The 19035-nt window shown below is 35.2% G+C and overlaps 1 protein-coding gene across 2 annotated transcripts in view; it reads right to left on the minus strand.

The window, feature by feature from the left end:
* Window positions 1–19035, minus strand: part of LOC105254105 — a 279413-nt gene that overhangs the window by 56816 nt on the left and 203562 nt on the right. For both annotated transcript variants that reach the window (XM_020028387.2, XM_020028388.2), the window contains 4 exons: window positions 15583–15721; window positions 12744–12808; window positions 8098–8349; window positions 120–437 (listed from right to left, as the gene is read on the minus strand). In XM_020028387.2, coding sequence (XP_019883946.2) covers window positions 120–437; window positions 8098–8349; window positions 12744–12808; window positions 15583–15721 — 774 coding nt within the window. The remainder of the gene's footprint in view (window positions 1–119; window positions 438–8097; window positions 8350–12743; window positions 12809–15582; window positions 15722–19035) is intronic.

The raw sequence follows: 19035 nt of genomic DNA on the forward strand, positions 1-19035 counted from the left end.
GATCGTCAAATTCACATCGTAGAAGCTATGCAAATAGTTCAAACAATTACGTTGTAGAGAAAAGAATTTTCTCGTCACAAAATTAAAATTTAGATACACAGATACATTATCGGACTCACCTTTCCTCAACGTCATCGTTCGGGAGCCCTCCATGGGACTGAACAGACCATTGCACGTGGCGTCGCCGCTCTGTGCCACCCGGTATACCTCGGCGGAGCCCTCGGGCACCGGTCCACCCGGCAGAGCGACCTCATGATCCATGGCACCTATGCCCATGGCGGCTCTATTCAGGTTACCCTGCACCGTCTGGCCGGCCTTCTCGTACACGAAGCATCGGTATCGATCCTCGTTACTGGACGCGTGGCCGTGATGCAGACGGCCAACTAAGTAACGGCTGCTGCCCTCCTTCCAGGTGGCCAGGCATTCCAATTCTTCCACTGAAACAGTCAAACAAATATGCTCAATGAAATTAGCGAAGCTAACAATAGTTTCAAGCGAGCGTCAGCAAAACTGTTTATAGTAAAATCGTCTAATCGACAAGATAGAGTTCAAATACATTCTTGACAGGCAATGTGTTAGATCGTGCAATCTCTTCTCGATTAATTCATCGTATAATAAAGAAATTAAATATGATATTTCAATATCTGCGGACAGAGATATGTACGCGTATATTTAATAAATATTGAATTTATACGAAAAATTATTAAATTTAACGAAATATATATACATATATTATTTTAATTAAATTTGTAGCATAAACAAAATTTGATGCCAAAAATTCAAATAATTCTTTTATTTTCATTTATAAATGTAAATAATATTAAAAAGAATTAATGCTTCAATGAAAATTACATATATATATATTATTTACATGTAACATTTATGCATTGCCACCTGCAAGTTCTGTAGCCGAGCTACTTCTCGTCTGGACTGAGATGCATGTATAATTTTAAATAAATTTTTTTATTCATACAGCCAGGATTTTCCTGAAATAACTGTTGAGCAACTTTCTAATTTTTCTTAAATCTTTTGTGAAAATGCGGCGTGATATTGACAAAGTCTTTGCATGCAAAACTAACAGACTGTCAACGGCACTCAACTGGCATTAAGAGCGTTTAAATCTGTACATCGTGTGCTCTTAAAGCGTGCGCGAGCGCAGAAAGCGTGAGTCTAGCGTGTAAAGCATTTGAAACTTCGAAAGCGCATTTAGCGTTTCGAGGCGTGTTACAAAATAATGGCGAAGCACGGTTGCGGCCTGACACTGCGCGCTCCTATGTTTAAACTGTCTGGAGCAACAAAATTAAATGAATTTGAGTTTGACGCTCGGAGCGCTAAACGTGCTTCCGAAGTTTCAGGCATTTTACACGCTAGACTCGCTTTCAGCGCGGCCGTAGCTTTAGCTCGATATACATCTCAAAGTTTTATTCTACGACAACGACTCTCCACATGATAAAATCATCCGCTAGACAAAGAATTGATGGAAAAGCTCTTGATGACGTTCGCTTAACAAACAATCGTATTGTTTGAGAAAGCGACTCCCGAGAATCTCTCCCAAAATGTATATTTTAGCTCTTTAAATCCTATGGAAATTCTTTAACATCCCATGGTTATCGATAAAAATATCGAGTAATATTATTGTTGCATTCGCATCGTAATTGCTTTTATTGCTTTTATCGCTTCTATTCCGTTTCGTTCGGAAAAATAAATTCCACCATCTATGTCGATGATATTAAAGTTAATATAGCTTTACGCAAATTTTTGCAAATAAGAAAAAATGTGCCACATAATCACTGACTTGCCGGTCTTGTATTTTCGAATCGCAAAATAACATTGATTACTCCGACAACTTGATAGTGTTGATATAATCCAGTACCTCGCGGCTAAAGCTTAATGCTCGATTTGGCGCCAACTCTTTCGGCTATTATCAACTATTCGCAAAAGCGCACCGTAGAGAGGATTTCGATAGCACTCCTGGAAGCGCTATTGAAGAAACGGACCAATGCAAACGTACGAGAAAAAGCGGCGAACAAAAAGACGAGAGAAACGTGCGGGTGCGGCGATCGCAGACGGACAACCACCATGTGATTTCCGCGCGAAAAACGCAGCCGCGATTACTGACCATTGCCCGCAGGTCGTACTTCGATATCCATTTTCACTTTGCTGCTGGATTTTTATTCGCCGCATGCAATTTTAATGAAAACACATCTACGGGTTCATGATAATCGATGAGAAAGTGGACGAAAGAGATACATCGTATTCCCATGAGAGTTGAATAATCACCATAAAAAAATATAGCAGGCTCTCATTGTTATTAAACTAAAGGATTGCAAAAATAAATTATATTATAAGAGACATTTTTCACAAATATTAAATCACGTGTTGCGGCTCTTTTGAAATTTAATTTGGAATTAATAAACTGTGCAAGCATTTACAATTTTTAAATATATACAAAATTTATCTTAATTATCTGCGATTATTTATCTAATATATTTTCTACGATTATTTATCTAATATATTTCCTTGAATTTCTTTGAGTTTTCATATAATTTATAAACTTGTTAAAATTGTTCTTTGAGAAGATGATAGAAATCGATGAAAAAGTGATAGCAAAGGTTTCAAATCATTGAAACGTGTTTACACTTAAAAAGATAAAGGCAGAATGTACGAGAGTAATTAATGCATGTAAAAGATTCAATTTATGTCGATTGAATCCTGCTGATGCTCGCAATTGGCGAGCCACATGCTGGCTTTGATATTTTAACTTGATTATATGCTGTATTCGCTGTAATAAGAAAGAGTATACATATCAAAATGCGTACAGCAAAGAGAACGTGACTTTGACAAAATTCAAATAAGATTGTATCTTTATGTATTTGTTCTCTTTATATTTTCGATATGAGAGATCAAATCTATCGGCAATGTTAAAGCTACAAAGAGAAAGAGTGGTTGTTTCTTCGGTAAAAGAGATTCGAAGAAAAAGAAAACACGCACAATTACATTTTTTATGAAAAAGTTAAATTTTCAAAGAACGATCTCTATACTTTTCCTTCGAAATAAATATTGCAAATATATTTACAAATATATTTTGTAAATTTCAAAAAATATTCTCCGCAAAGTGCTATGTTATGCAATGTAACATGCACTGAGAAAAAAATCTGATTGCATTAATTAGAATTCTAGTAGATTCAACCAGTATATCTGTTGGAAAATGGACGGAACCAGAATTCTTGTAAGAATTACTAGATGATCTGATTAATTACTTCCTGTTAAATTTAGTAAATTTTCTGGTTAATAATACTAAACTCACCAGCACCAAATCGTCTAAAATTTTTTCCATCTAATCTCAAAGTCTGTTTAATATTCTCAATTCCAACACGATTATTGAATAAATTCAATCCAGATTATTGAATAAATTATTTTAAATTAAATCGAAAGAAATTAGGCTCGTTATATATTCAATAACATGATAAGAAAACTAGCGTCTACGAGCCACAGAGGATGGTAAATGCCTGAAAAATTCTTTTTAATTGTACGCGAAATTTTAAACGAAAAACACGACATATGCATATATTTTACTTGGTGCATTTAACCAAGATATAGATTCTCATTTTTGAGAAATTCCATACAACCCTCTTTACTCCCCTGAAGAGACGTAGACGAGAAAAATATCGGGGCGAAGTCGCTGAATCGGGAATCGAACCCGAGTCTTTCGCTTGCCGGGTATTTCGCGTACAATTAAAAAGAATTTTTCAGGCATTTACCATCCTCTGTGGCTCGTAGACGCTAGTTTTCTTATCATGTTATTGAAATTATTTTAAGTTCAGTTTGTTAGAAATTAAACTGATAAACAGTGATGCAAGAAGAGGATGCAGCTCAGACACATACAATCAGAGAGCTAGCGTCCTCTTTCTGGCATTACTGCTCGTAAGAGAAAAAAAATATACTTTGGATTTAATGTTAATACTAGTTCTTTATACACATTTCATGGCAAATATTGAATACGAGTTAAGTTAAGAAGCAAGCAAAGAAATTAATGTAACAAGAAATTTTATAGATTCAACCAGAAAATACTAACCAAATCCTTACAGTAAAATCTATGAAACGTTCTAGTTATAAAAAATCGAGTCTTATCATGATAACTAGAAATTCTTGTTTGATTTAACCAAAATGCCTTCAATCATATAATCGTCTTGTTGATACAATCAAACAATTTTTCTCAATGTGCGATAAGTGGAAAAAATTGGCCTCGATATAAAGGTGCTCTTTTTTTCTGGATCCAGAGAATTTTTACTTTGTACGTGACACATATGGAGAGGAACTATCTCGATATACAAATTCCCGTTAAGAAAACGCTGACCTATAAAATTCGTCAAAGGATCGGCGGTTGAAAGACATCCGATAGATCCGGGGCATGTAGGTTCCAAAGATATCGCCGGACGACGGACGTTTATTCGCCGCAAAAATGTTTCGAGCGCAGCGTCCGCCGGCCTGGCGTCGTAAAGACGCTTCCCAGAGCGCTCCTTAAAGCGCCATTGGGAGAGACCCACCCCTCCCCGCTCGTCCCTTCAGACATTCAACGACGGACGGAAAAGGTCGGTCGGAGGAAGACGGATGAACGTAGGAGAAGAAGAAGCGAGGAAGGAGACCTGACGGCGCGACGAGCGAGCGATCGACTACTCGCTGGCGAGAGCGGGAGCTTTCCGGAAGATTTCCGCGTGAAAAACGATACCGGGATTCTCTCCGGGCTGTCGCCGCTTTCCAGAGATCCTCTGGCTTCCACGGCGACGAGACCGACAATTATCGGTTCGGTACCGAACTCTCGAGGCGTGGCCGGAAAGAACGCGCAAAGAGCGAGGAGATATTATCGTCCTGCAGAAGCCGCCGTAAGTTCGCATCGCCACTTTAGCCTCGTTCTCTATCTCCTTCTTTTTTGTCCCTTAGTCTTCCTCTCTGAGATCCGGAGCCTCGGAATAGAGGTAGTCGGAGCATGATTCTGGAAGCGCGTATCTAAATCACATATCTCGTAGGAGCGCGCAAAGGTCTGCCTTCCTCTCTTTTTCTCGGGGCCGACTCTTTCGTACCGGCTCGCTCTTTTACCGCCATCGCGAGCGCGAGCGGCGCCTTTTTATCTCCTCTTTTGACCGCCGGCGGAGTCGGTTTTTTGATCTTCGAGTAATTTGAGAGAGGTGCCGCTTGAAAAAAAGCCTTATTCCTCTGGACTTTACTCCAGGTGCTTTCCCTCTGTGCACCCTCGCCCTCGTTTTTCTCCGCATCGCTCGTCACCGTCAAAGCATCCGGCGAGAACTGCGATTTTTCGCTTTTTTGGACACGCGAACATGATTCTTGCGCGGGTGCGCCAACATCAAAAGCAGAATCGATAAATTAATTGTAAGAAATAATATATATTATTTACACGTCTTAATTCTCTAATTAAATATATCGAGAATAATTGCAATTATATATATACATATAGTTCTTAAATTCCGAAATTGTTTTTTGAACGATAGAATAAAAAATTATTGTTAACAATAATATTATTTGCACACTACGCGAAAATTACAACTTTTTAATAATTACATGCATTTTTTTCATATTTTTCTTTTAAATCAAAATCGTTTCGATAGTGAACAAGCGTGATAAAGTTTGAACGTTACTCAAAATATTATATGTCACGAAAAATGCAGAAACATTAGTGATGTGAAACCGTTTTTTTTACACTTAAATCACTACATCAAATTACGGAAATGTTAAAGTTTTCGTCTATTTTATGCTGCATTTGTCGATAACGATACATGCTGTACCAATAAATCGGTTTCTCAACAGGTTGTCGAGGTAGGGAAAATGGAAGCATTGATGATGTCCCCTTTCTTGCGTAAATGGAAGGGAATCAGGATGAAAGGACCGCAATACCTGTGCGCCGATTTAATTCTGAAAAATCTGCCGCCTGACCGATTCGCAACTACTTTTTTTTTTCTCGGCAAAGTGCTCGTTAAAGGCTACGATTCGCCGGTTAGATTTCACCCGAAATCGTTTCCATTTTGATGAGTGTTTGAAAACGCGGGACTAAAGCGCATCGAAAGTAAATCCGATCAAACGCGGCGAGAAAAATAGAAGAAAATGCAGGTACCTATATAAAGCCGCACGCTAGTCTGGTTCTTTCATTCATCTCGTTCGCTGTATTTTTACATGTATAGACCCTTATAATCCGTCATGTTATTAAAAATACATGTGCAGATATTGCGAAATTATAGGAAGAGCAATAGCTGTTAAAAAAATTGCAGTATCAGATTTTTTAATTTTTTACGACTCATTCATTTGGAATTCCGTTTCTTTCGAGAGGGAGTTGCACGAGAGGAATATTAATAATTTTACATTATGGAGAGAAAAATATTTGATATTCCGCAATTTTTTTCGCGATAAAGTACGAAACTGTAACTATAATCACGATAAAATCAAACGAAACGATGCACATGTATGCAACTTTTTTAACATGTTGAATTTTCCTTGAATCATATGGGGCCACGGTATGTGTATAAATGTAAATTATTTTGTAAAAAAGTATTATGGACGATTTTGCGAAAATGTAAATATTTTAATTCGGAGTAATGTAAATATCTAAATATAACAAGCACAAAAGTATGTTGATAGTGTTTTCTTTAATTTAAATCATTAATTGAAAGGATATTCGCAAAATAAATATTCTGTTTTGTTATCCCCTATCTCTCGTTTGGCAGTGATAGTCATTCTAATAGCAATCGATAGAATTGATGAATATTTAGACACTACCCACACATTTTGCAGTGTAACTTGTTATAATTGACAACGCTGCGATAGCTTCAAGTGGACTATATCGGCAGCATCGATTATATACCGTAATATATTGAATCGAATACACGTCAGTCAAAAGTACATACATAAACCCGATATTGACTACAAATTTAATCTTATTGCGTCACACTATTAAATACGAATCCATCGAGTAACAAGTGTTTAATTACATCGTGCAAGATATGCAAACTGATGGGGCGATCAGTAATCTATCGAGATCGCTGAAGTGACTGCTCGCGCGAGACCAATCACGCTAATAAGCCCCACTACTCAGACTAAGTTGTGCCAATTAATCATCGATTAGGCTTTTAAACAAAGATTTTACTCGACTGCTGCCGAATCTCTTGCGAGTTGTATTTTATCTAACTTAAATTTATGTAACTGTAAACTAAATAAATTTATATACTGCATTTTATCTAAATTTATATAACACTGAAAATGAGAATGCGCAGTAATAATACGAAAATACAGAATATTTGACACAAAACACAGCTGAAATTTCGTTGTGCAACACTCATTACATTATTATAAATTATGTAAAATATCATATCGTTATATCAAAGAGCATATAGATTGTAAAAGGAAAATATTAACATAATTTGTGTAATAATATGATTACACGCATCGTATTTACATAATTTGTAACACAATGAATGTTTCAAAGCAACATTCTTGTAAAATGAACACACACGTGTTATATAATAAATAAATAACAGTAAATGAGAGAATTTTATATGAACAACGTACTCGCAAATATATATAATAGTAAAAAGTGTGAAATTTATTCATAAAAACTACAGAGACTTTTAATCTTTAACACTTTAAATTTCTATTTTTATTGAGTATATAATTGAAAAACTATTTGCAACCTTTTCGTTAAAGCAAAATGTGCGCTAGATTTGTCAAAGAATGTAACTGGATAAAAGAGAGTTTACGATGAGAGAAAAAAAGAGGGGAGAGAGTGAAAAAAGACATCCTGTTGTTGCTCTTTTTCAGAGACTTTCTGAGATTTAACAGTACCTTGTAATTTGAAGCTTACGCAACTACTATGCATTTATCTTTAACTTTTTCTTTAAGCTATGAAATTATGGAAAAAATGCCATGATTTCTTAAGAAATATGTTTTTAATTAAGTATTTTTTTCGAATTTAATTAAGTATTTTTACGATTTAAATTGCGTTATTTCCACAACGTTAGCTTCTTCCCCCAACACATCCAGACCAAAGAAAGTTAGTTTGAAAATACAAATAAAAATAATCAAAGATCTTACCTGCACTCTCTGAAGCGGATACATCGGGGCAGGCTTGGTACTTGAAGAGGAGTCTGCTGTCATCTGTACAAGTATCGACGTTGCTCGGTGGATTTGAACACGTACCATGGCCCCGATTGTACGAGAAGGTCATGGGTCCACGAAAGGGGCACGCTACGGGGGGTGCTTCCTCGCGAAACATAGAGTACAGCAACGCATCGCCCGTAATATATGAACATAAGGACGCCAGAGAATTTTTACTGTGGCAAAAAGCTGCAACAAGAAATTAATCGAAATTAAGTAATCATGTTTTATAATACACATACATATATTCTATATTAATAATATGTATGGATCTTATTCATCGTTTCATAAATTCGCGGCCCAGATTTTCCAACAGAAATATATCCATTATTCGAAAACGTGGCAACGCATATTAAAAGCGTAGCAAAAGCGATATGAGAGAAATAATGTGATAGAAAAAACCGAGAGGTAATTTACGTATTATAAACGAGAGATACATTAAATATGTTTAATAAATTTATTTTAAACGCGTTAAGTGTAGACACAATATAAATTATAATTTCCCGTTTCGAGAGACCAACCAATTCATGAAGGTATTTAATGTGAAATTTATTTTATAAAATTTTTCATAATTTTATGAACAGAAAAGCGAATAACTTTACTTTACGAGGAAGAAATTTATTTAAAAATCACGATATTTAAAACACTTTATTCTTGTTGATTCGTATAAATTTGGCAAATCTATGAAATTTGTATTATTACAGGATTCGTTCAAAAGATCGTGATTAGAGGTCTTGTAACATCGCGGAAACTTCAATTTTCTCGAACGCAATATCGCCCTGTTATCGGATTTCGTATCGCTGATGATAACGTATCACTCGTATAACGTAAAGTGAATGAAAGCCTCGGCAAGCCGTCCTATTACTTGGTTCACTTCGCTCTTGGAAAAGTTCCGCGGCAGCAAATCTTTCGCTACGACGCGTATCATTTTTCGAACGAACCAACGATAATCGCAGTTACATCTCTTTTTACGAGGCTCTCCTCCCAGAGGAATCACGACGTTAATAAAAATTTTGCCGGGTAACGAAAAGTTCTTATATCGTCGGCGACACGGGGGAAAGAGACGGGGATTGAAGTGGTCCCGGCAGCCATTGGCGGAAGAGAGAGACGGAAGGTCGAGTTGGACGATGACGAATCTTCCTGAGTAGCAAGTTCATACTCGCGGTGGAAGTTTAACCGAGGATATTTCCCTCAATTTCTTTCCCCGCGCCGCGGGAAAGTGGCGGAGACTCCCGCAAAAGACTTCACTTCGCAAAGAGACTTAACTTTTCTGCACGCAGGTGTTACCCGCGGCCAGCGAAAAATCGAGCAAAAGACTTTTGTCTTTAGTCTACCTCTTTATTGGCGGCGCCGGAGCTCCTTCAGAGCGTTTAAAGCTTCTCTTCTAATTCGAATACTTTCAGCGCTTGCAGACTGTTCTCTTGACAATTGTTTAGAATTGTATAAGCGGCGTCATCAATTCACACAGATATATGTCAATTGCAATTCTTTCATATCAAATATTCATATCTGATAAAGAAATATTTAAAGAAATATAAGCATATTTATTAAATTAATAAAAATAATTATTAAATTATTTATTAAATTAATAAAAGGAAGATTGCTAAGTAAGAATATTATGAGTGATGCATATAAATTGCTTATAACTAGATTTTATTTGTGTGTTAAAATACATAGAATAAATTATGTACTTTATAATTTTTCTTTTGCGTCAATGAGCATCACACGTACATTGGTTTATAATATTATTTCAAAAATAATATTATAAACCAATGTACGTGTGATGCTCATTCAACTTTATTACTGTATACGTCACATTTATTCAATGGGAAAAATTTCATCGGCACGTATAGCGCAGACAGGCCGAGTTTTCACTCGGCACCGCGAAAGCGCAAAATTCGCGTTTCCTTAATAAAGTATACGTCGTCTGCGGAAATATTGCATTCGCGCTTCGACGTTTCGAGCTCCGCTGTGCTTTGACGTTTTCGCAACCGAGTTGCGTGGGATTCGCCCTGGGAGAACAGGACTCTAGGCACGCGTTCACGTTCCCGGGCTCTTCCCATTTTTCCCGGCGACAAACTGTGCTCACAACGAAGGCAGTCTGCGAGCGACGGTGCTCGCGGCGTGACACTATGCAGATTAAAGCCCGATAAAACGACGAGAGAGGAGAGAAGAAAAACGGGGGACTTTGACAAATCGTCGAAAAATGCCGACGCGAGACGTAGGAGGCGGATCCAGCGCGGACGCTGTCGCGCACTTTTTCCGCCCGTACATGTTGACCTGCGCTTTTTTTCTTTCTTTCTTTCTCTCTTTTTCTCTCTCTCTCTCTTTCTTTGCAATGCTCGAGAGTCGGATGCGGTAGTAGATGCCCGTCTCCTATCGTATCCGGTAGGCGAAACTTCCAGCTACTTCCTGGTGCTCGTATTGTCGCGCTTGATAATCGATAAAACTACAGGAAGGGGAAAAATATATTTCTAGCTCGTCAATTAAAAGAAAAAAACAATCAAGTATAAATGAAAACTTCACGTACATTTCTATAAAAGGGTAATTACGATTCGTGCACTGAGAAAAAAATCTGGTTGCATTAATTAGAATTCTGGTAGATTCAACCAGTATGTCTGTTGGAAAATGGACGAACCAGAATTCTTGTAGGAATTACCAAATGAATCTGATTAATTTCTTCCTGTCAAATTTATCAAATTTTCTTCAATCCAGATTATTGAATAAATTATTTTAAGTTCAGTTTGTTAGAAATTAAATTGATAAACAGTGATGTAAGAAGAGGATGCAGCTCAAACACACATAATCAGAGAGCTAGCGTCCTCTTTCTAGCACTACTGCGTAAGAGAAAAAAAATATACTTTGGATTTAACGTTAATACTAGTTTATATACATTTCATGGCAAATATTGAATACGAGTTAAGTTAAGAAGCAAGCAAAGAAATTAATGTAACATGAAATTTTATAGATCCAACCAGAAAATACTAACCAAATCTTTATAGTAAAATCTATTAAACGTTCTAGTTATAAAAAATCGAATTTTATCATGATAACTAGAAATTCTTGTTTGATTTAACTAAAATGCCTTCAATCATATACGTCTTGTTGATACAATCAAACGATTTTTCTCAGTGCAGCTACTTCTTGGTGCTCGTATTGTCGCGCTTGATAATCGATAAAACTACAGGAAGGGGAAAAATATATTTCTAGCTCGTCAATTAAAAGAAAAAAACAATCAAGTATAAATAAAAACTTCATCGTACATTTCTATAAAAGGGTAATTACGATTCGTGCATTGAGAAAAAAATCTGGTTGCATTAATTAGAATTCTGGTAGATTCAACCAGTATGTCTGTTGGAAAATGGACGAACCAGAATTCTTGTAGGAATTACCAGATGAATCTGATTAATTTCTTCCTGTCAAATTTATCAAAATATTTATTTTCTGGTTAATAATATTAAACTCCACCAGCACCAAGTCGTCTAAAATTTTTCCCATTTAATCTCAAAAGTCTGTTTAATATTTTGAATTCCTACACGATTATTGAATAAATTCAATCCAGATTTTTGAATAAATTAAGTTCAGTTTGTTAGAAATTAAACTGATAAACAGTGATGCAAGAAGAGGATGCAGCTCAAACACACACAATCAGAGAGCTAGCGTCCTCTTTCTAGCACTACTGCGTAAGAGAAAAAAAATATACTTTGGATTTAACGTTAATACTAGTTTATATAATCATATACGTCTTGTTGGTACAATCAAACGATTTTTCTCAGTGCAGCTACTTCTTGGTGCTCGTATTGTTGCGCTTGATAATCGATAAAACTGCAGGAAGGGGAAAAGTATATTTCTAGCTCGTCAATTAAAAAAAAAATAATAATCAGGTATAAATAAAAACTTCGCGTATAATTTCTATAAAAGGGTAATTACGATTCGTGACATCGTGTAAAATGTCGGTGCGTAATAACTTACTTTTTCGCAGAGAGACTATGAGTTTTCCCCTCGTATAAAACACAGATCACGGAAAATTTTTACATATCATACATATTGTAATATTATTGGAAATTACTAACTGGAAGCGTACGCGCGCAGTATACGCTTAATCCCCAACCAAGTACGGCGAAATTTTGTTAGGAATTATTACCGTGTTTCGACGCGAACTCGCCCCCTCCGTTAGGGTATACACATTAACGAGGCAGATGGAAAACGAATATCTATAGAGAGTTAAATGACGTTCCCGATCTCCTTTATACGGTAAACGAGACTGGTAAATCGCGGGGTAAAATTAGAGAAACCATTTTCGTAACGGGTTTTCTAACATCGCGTTCATCATTACTCTCGCAACGGACGCAGAAGATCGTTAAATTCCACGCCCAAGAAATAATTTCAGGAGCTACGACTCACTCCGGCATTCTCTCTTTCTTCCCGTCCCGGCATCTTGCCGAGCTTTTAATTAACGATCGGCATTCTAATGAACGAACGGCTTTTCGAGGAGATCGTTATTAATCCCGCGAAATAACAACGACGCCAAGCAGCACCACGTGCTTCCCGCGTATTTGTTTTTACTACTTTTTCGTACTTACTCTCTTTGTACTGAAGAACGTTGGGGTGTTTCTCGTGAATGACGACGCAGCGATAGCATGATTTTCTGAAAGAAAAAGACAAAGAACATTATATTAAATCGCGTTCTTCGTTTGATAATGTTACTTTACTTTTACTCTCGCCGTTGAAATTAAACAGATAAAATAAGACAACTTGAATGTTTTTAAAAACGCATTCATTGAAATTAAAAAAAAGAATATGTCATAATTTTGTTAATACTCTTCAAAAAAAGTTAAATAAGAAAAAACAGTTACTAAAGAAAAATCTGTAAATGTAATTATTATTATCTGTAATAATAATCACGGATATACACAGTCTGATTAAATTTTAATATTTTCAGCATGATTCCAACGGTTAATATCATAAAATCTCTTTTTCTTTTTTTTTATAATTTTTCTTTAAGGATGTTTTGTATGTACAATCCCAGCAAAAAGTAGCTGAAAATCAATATTGATGAATATCCATTTTGGTGTATTTTGAGTATGAGAAATTGTGTGGAATTACAATTGTGTGTATTACAATTTGATCTTAGCTACAGTGCAGAGATGTATTTTTTAATATTTATTGCGTTTTTACTGAAATATTCCGAATTTTGTTAATTGAAATGATTAACTTTTGGCAGAAAATTTCGCCTTGTGACAGATACATGATTAACTTCATTGAATTATATTTAATATCTTTTTAACCAGTTAGTACTTGTATAATATTATTTGAGTTTTATCGCGAATTTTGTTGGAGAAATCTGAAACAATTTCATACAGCACATGCAATGTGTGTTTCAATCCTTCTAATATAATGGGTGTAAACTCACAGAATTATTCACAATTCATATCTCTAATGAAAATATTTAATGCGTCGAATTGAATGCTATTTCATATTTTTTTCATCTTTCTTTCTTTCTCTCTCTCTCTCTCTAATATTGATGTAGACACAATTTATCTTTTTACGACCATATGATTTCTTGATATATATTTTAATAAAATATCAAATCCATTTCTCTTAATTATTATTAATTAAGAGAAATTATATATTATATATTAATTATTATTAATTAAGAGAAATTATATTTAATTATTATTATTAATTAAGAATTCATCAAGGATGTTTTGTATGTACAATCCCAGCAAAAAGTAGCTGAAAATCAATATTGATGAATATCCACTTTTGGTGTATTTTGAGTATGAGAAATTGTGTGGAATTACAATTGTGTGTATTACAATTTGATCTTAGCTACAGTGCAGAGATGTATTTTTTAATATTTATTGCGTTTTTACTGAAATATTCCGAATTTTGTTAATTGAAATGATTAACTTTTGGCAGAAAATTTCGCCTTGTGACAGATACATGATTAACTTCATTGAATTATATTTAATATCTTTTTAACCAGTTAGTACTTGTATAATATTATTTGAGCAAATATTTCCTCTGTATCTTTTGCAAATTTTAAACAAATTCTGAATATTATTTCCATGTGTTTTTGTCATCTGAATTGACATGGTTATACGTTTCCCATAATAACACATATTAATTCGGTGCAAATTAAAATCCTTATAATTTGTGAACGCTTTAGTGAATCGATTTAAAAATTGTACTGAAGATTCTAAACATATGTAACATTCTGTACAATTTTCATTAAATTCTCAATATTTTGAAAATAGATACAAAACATCCTTAATAAAATGGAATAATTTAAACATATGGCAATATATACAATATATATTATTCTCTCCTTTTTTTATCTCGCTTGATCACATCGGTTTATCGATCAAAATTTTATATATAGATGAATCTGAAATCATTGGTAAAATTTAAAGAAACAGCTCGTATATAATACAGAAGTTCTATTTCTGTCAAGAAGCTTCGTTAAATTCATTTTTAAAATCCCGTATTTTTCGCATTTCAAAGAAAGATTGCATTTTTAAGTGGTTCGTTATTATAACTCGTTTTACGGATCGCACATATATCTCGCAATTCTGTCTCTCATATAAAAATATTGTTTATTTTTACTGAAAACCAAAGATTTAAATTCTCTGAAGAGAGATTTATTTTTTTTTTCACGTATTATTTGCATCAAATTCCTCGTAAAGGAATCTGGAAAAGTTTACAGTCATATGCTTTTAAACGATACTGCCAATTCTGCGGAATTGAATAAACCGCTAGTCGTGATAAAAAAAGGATCCAGGTTATTCGGTTGAACGATATCGCTATATTAGCTTTAGTAACTAAGGCTTTGATCGGTTGGGTACATGTATTCTATACATGTTATCTGTGAATCCTACTATATATAACTCCATAGAAAATTTCCAGAATAAAAATTGTCTCGCTACAATTGCTCGCGGGATTCGCTCAAAGAGATTAAAATAAATATGATGGATACAATAGCTTGTTAACTTCATTATGATATATCTGAAAGGATTAATATCGAATTGGTTCGAAAAATATGTGTGAGTCCTCTTAGTGCTTAATTATTTACTATAATACGCAATATTAAATAGAGAGATGAGAAATATACAATTGTCTGCAAGTTTTTTATACATTCAGTTATACGCTTTCTTAATATTTAAAGATTCTGTCAGTAATTTCAAAAGCAATATCATAATATATTTTATTTTATTCATTTTATTTATTTTATTTTATTGTTATTTATCAGATTTATTATCTAAGAACAGCAATGTACAATAAAAGACTAATTATGTATAATAAAATATCACCATTCTTCAGTTAATTTATTTATAGCAATTAATTGATGTGCTTTGTTTATCATAATCTTTTATTATTTAATTTTATAAAATAAAAAGATACTGGCGTTTAGTTACTTACGAATCTACTAGAAGAAACTTGTCGCCTTCGTTGTGCAGGCACTTGCCCTTGGTTGATAATTCGTTCTTGAGTATATCTATTGATTGCCTCACGCCACTTTGAAACCACTTGCCTTCCCATCTCGCTGGAAATGAGCATTCTGAAATAGAAAAAAGTAGATCAAAAAGGGTTAACAAATATTTCAGTACGTTTTTCACTATATGTACATATTTTTCATATCACTAAAAGCAATTTTAATCTTTCTAAGATTTTTATATAATAAAAAGAGATAATGTACATTTCTAAAATTCTCTAATGCTTTTGACGCGAAATTTGGCACATCTCTGTCACAAGAAAAAAAAGACGACTGAATAGAAAATATACCCAATAAAATAATTCAGACCAAATCGAATGCAGAGACATGAGAAAAAGGGATAAGAATAAAAGAGAGAGAAAAGAGTAGAATTTGAAGTCGAGAAGAGAGAGAGAGAGAGAAAGAGAAGAAGAGAGGAAGGGAGAGAGAAAGAGAGAGAGAGAGAGAGACAGAGAGAACACAACGTCGGTGGCGAGATGGGAATTCCCGGGGTGGGATAATCCCGAGGGCGAGGCGAATTTCCGGAAACTACTGCTAGTATGGAAGGGATACATCCAGCCGAGTTATCGACGATAATCGAAATCCGGAGGAGTCCCTCGTGCCTCGTTCGTTTCCCCGTGCGTAGGTCCACCTATCTGAAAACGAGCGGAGAAACGAGGGGGAGGATGACGCGGCGGGGGTATATTTTTGAACTCGTCGAGACGGGATAGGAATCCATTTTCGAGAAACGAGCGGACGCGCGATACAGAACAATGTTTGATCTAAACATGAGGTGAAAATTACGAAATAGAAATGATGGATGTATCTCTTCTTCTCTCCTCGTACAATGGATATTACATGTATTCATACTCTGAATAAAACATATTATTTTTCAAACGGCAAATTCGCGATAAATCCGATAACACCGGTCGCGCTATATATTATTAAACGATATCTTTAATGTTTGATGAATTTATTGATTATTTGTAAACGCAAATAGCAAATAAATTGAGCTAGAATAATAATTATTCTATATATTTTATCGATACACTCTAATATTATATGAGAGAATGCTGATTATAATTTAAAATAATTTTTATATGTCCATAATGAAACTGATAAATCATTATAATTTAATAGCATCCTTTCCTTGAGATATCGTGCAATATCCTCATCTTATCTTGATTCGAATTGTCATTCTATACATATCTAATATAATTCACGTTAGAGATTAATTTAATAGCATAACTTTATTATATAGCATCATCGTTTCGCTTGTGAGAGAGGTATTCTTCGTTAATATCCTATCAGATGTAACTGTCTCAACTACCCTTATGTATAGCCTAGTATTAGCCAGACTGCTAAAACTAATAGTCTCATAATTTTGATTTATTCTGCGTAATAATTATCGCGATAAATTCCGTTCGCAATTACCTGTATTTATTAATAATAGTATTTTCATCTGGAATACGATTTTTTCAAAGAATTCAGAGATATTTAAATGTCACATCATCGAATAACTACGACATCTCCCATTTAATACACTTAATTAGGCATCAGCGAGGCATAATTAAGAAACGAATGGACGTGGAATTTGACGCATGGTGCGAAAGTAATTTAACACGGAGAAATATTTTCGCAAGGATTTTTTTATGACTGTAACAAAGGGAATTTTAGTTGAGTGCCTGTAACGAGGCAAGACTGTTATCGTTTCCTGAAGTTGACTCGCTGTGTTGATTCATCTAATTGAAGTGAGTTTTTTTAGCTCTTTAGAAGGAGAGACGGTTAAATGTTGGTTAAATGGTTTACCGACCGTGGGGTAAATAGCGACCTCTTCAAGAACAAAGCTCTGCGGCTAACGCAAATTTTGACTGAGTGTTTGCAATAACAAAACGCGAATGAATTCCAACGCTCCGAATGTCGAAACTATCTTTTCAAGATATTTTCTTCGTTTTTTTTTCTTCCTTTTCACGCGAATGCTTTGATGATGACATGCTAAGCTTCGTGAAGCTTTTATAATAGTTCACATAAACATATAAAATTTCCTCTTCATTTTGCTTGAAGAAAAAACTGCGACTTCTTAATTGATGAGTCTAGAGAGAATTTTACATAGAAATAAATGGAAAAGCATCCGAAAATTTCTTCTGCCTAATGATCATATTAATTTCACAGAGTTAATTCATGATTCATCTTATTATTCCATTTGAATCTATATTTTTTAGACAGTTTTTTTATATATATATAATAACTTTATAAGTATTGACCTTTTGTAAATAAAATTGTCAATTTTTTACTTTTAAAGAAATTTATAAAATGTAAAAATTTTATCGAAGAGTATATTTGTAAAATAGAGATAAATAGAGAAAACATATTTAATTAAAATAATATAAAATATACATACACACATGTGCGCGAATCCATTTAAATGCGAGCTAAATATTGCTAAGCAAACAAATACATCAGCAGGATTAATTAAACCTTGATGGTCTGCTGTGTTTATTTTGCATCATTCATATCAAACAGAAATAAGCAGAGGGTCAAAGAGATTGATTACGTGTGATGAAAAAATCATCGAACACTCAAAAAACGATAGGTACAGGTGCGTTCGGCGTGGAATAGGGATCGATACGATGCGCGGGGTTTCGAGAGAACTACGGTCCTGAAATTCGTCAGCCACCCTCCTCGCACATCCATCTACCCCTTCCACCCCTCTATCGTTTTACCGTCGGCGGCCATCCCCGGGCATTTATTTATTTCCACGCGGTTCGTATGCCGCACGTTGCCTCGTCTCCCGACTTTCGGGCACGAGCGAGCAGCGAGACGAAACGGGGGAAAGGGGCGCTCCAGAGGGTCGGAAGAGCGACGCGGGATCTGCGAGGGGGCGAGAGTCCGCGAGGGGTGAGACTCCGCGAGTGGTTACACGCTAGGGTCGTAAAATCCGCGGGCGAGACTCAAAATCCGTAATCACAGTTCGCACCAGCCACCCACCGTGATGAAGCACCTTCGAGAGAGGAGGTGAATTGCGGCTGGAAAAAAGAAGTTGGGGGAGAATAACTCTCGGGCCTCTGCCGTCTGGTGAGTCTCGAACGTTACGTGAATTTCATTCCTCAATTCGCGGCCTTTGTGAATTGCCTTTCAGCCGTTTTCTTCATTGTTTGAAATAATAATTGATCGTTTATTTCGAATCGATTAGAATTTACGACTGATATTCGCATCGATTTATCTGTCGCGGTTTCGCGTAGAATGAATGAACAATGAATGTTAGTTTAAAGGGAAATTTCAAAAGCAGTTATGTCGCGTGAACGAAGCTTTTTTTAAGCGCGAAAAGATAAATCGGAATACATGATTCAGTAGAATACAAGATTTTTCTATGTCGGAGAATAGTGGTGAAGGATGGAATG

Source organism: Camponotus floridanus, unplaced genomic scaffold (genome assembly GCF_003227725.1).
Source record: "Camponotus floridanus strain SB8 unplaced genomic scaffold, Cflo_v7.5 scaffold40, whole genome shotgun sequence".
NCBI lineage: Eukaryota > Metazoa > Arthropoda > Insecta > Hymenoptera > Formicidae > Camponotus > Camponotus floridanus.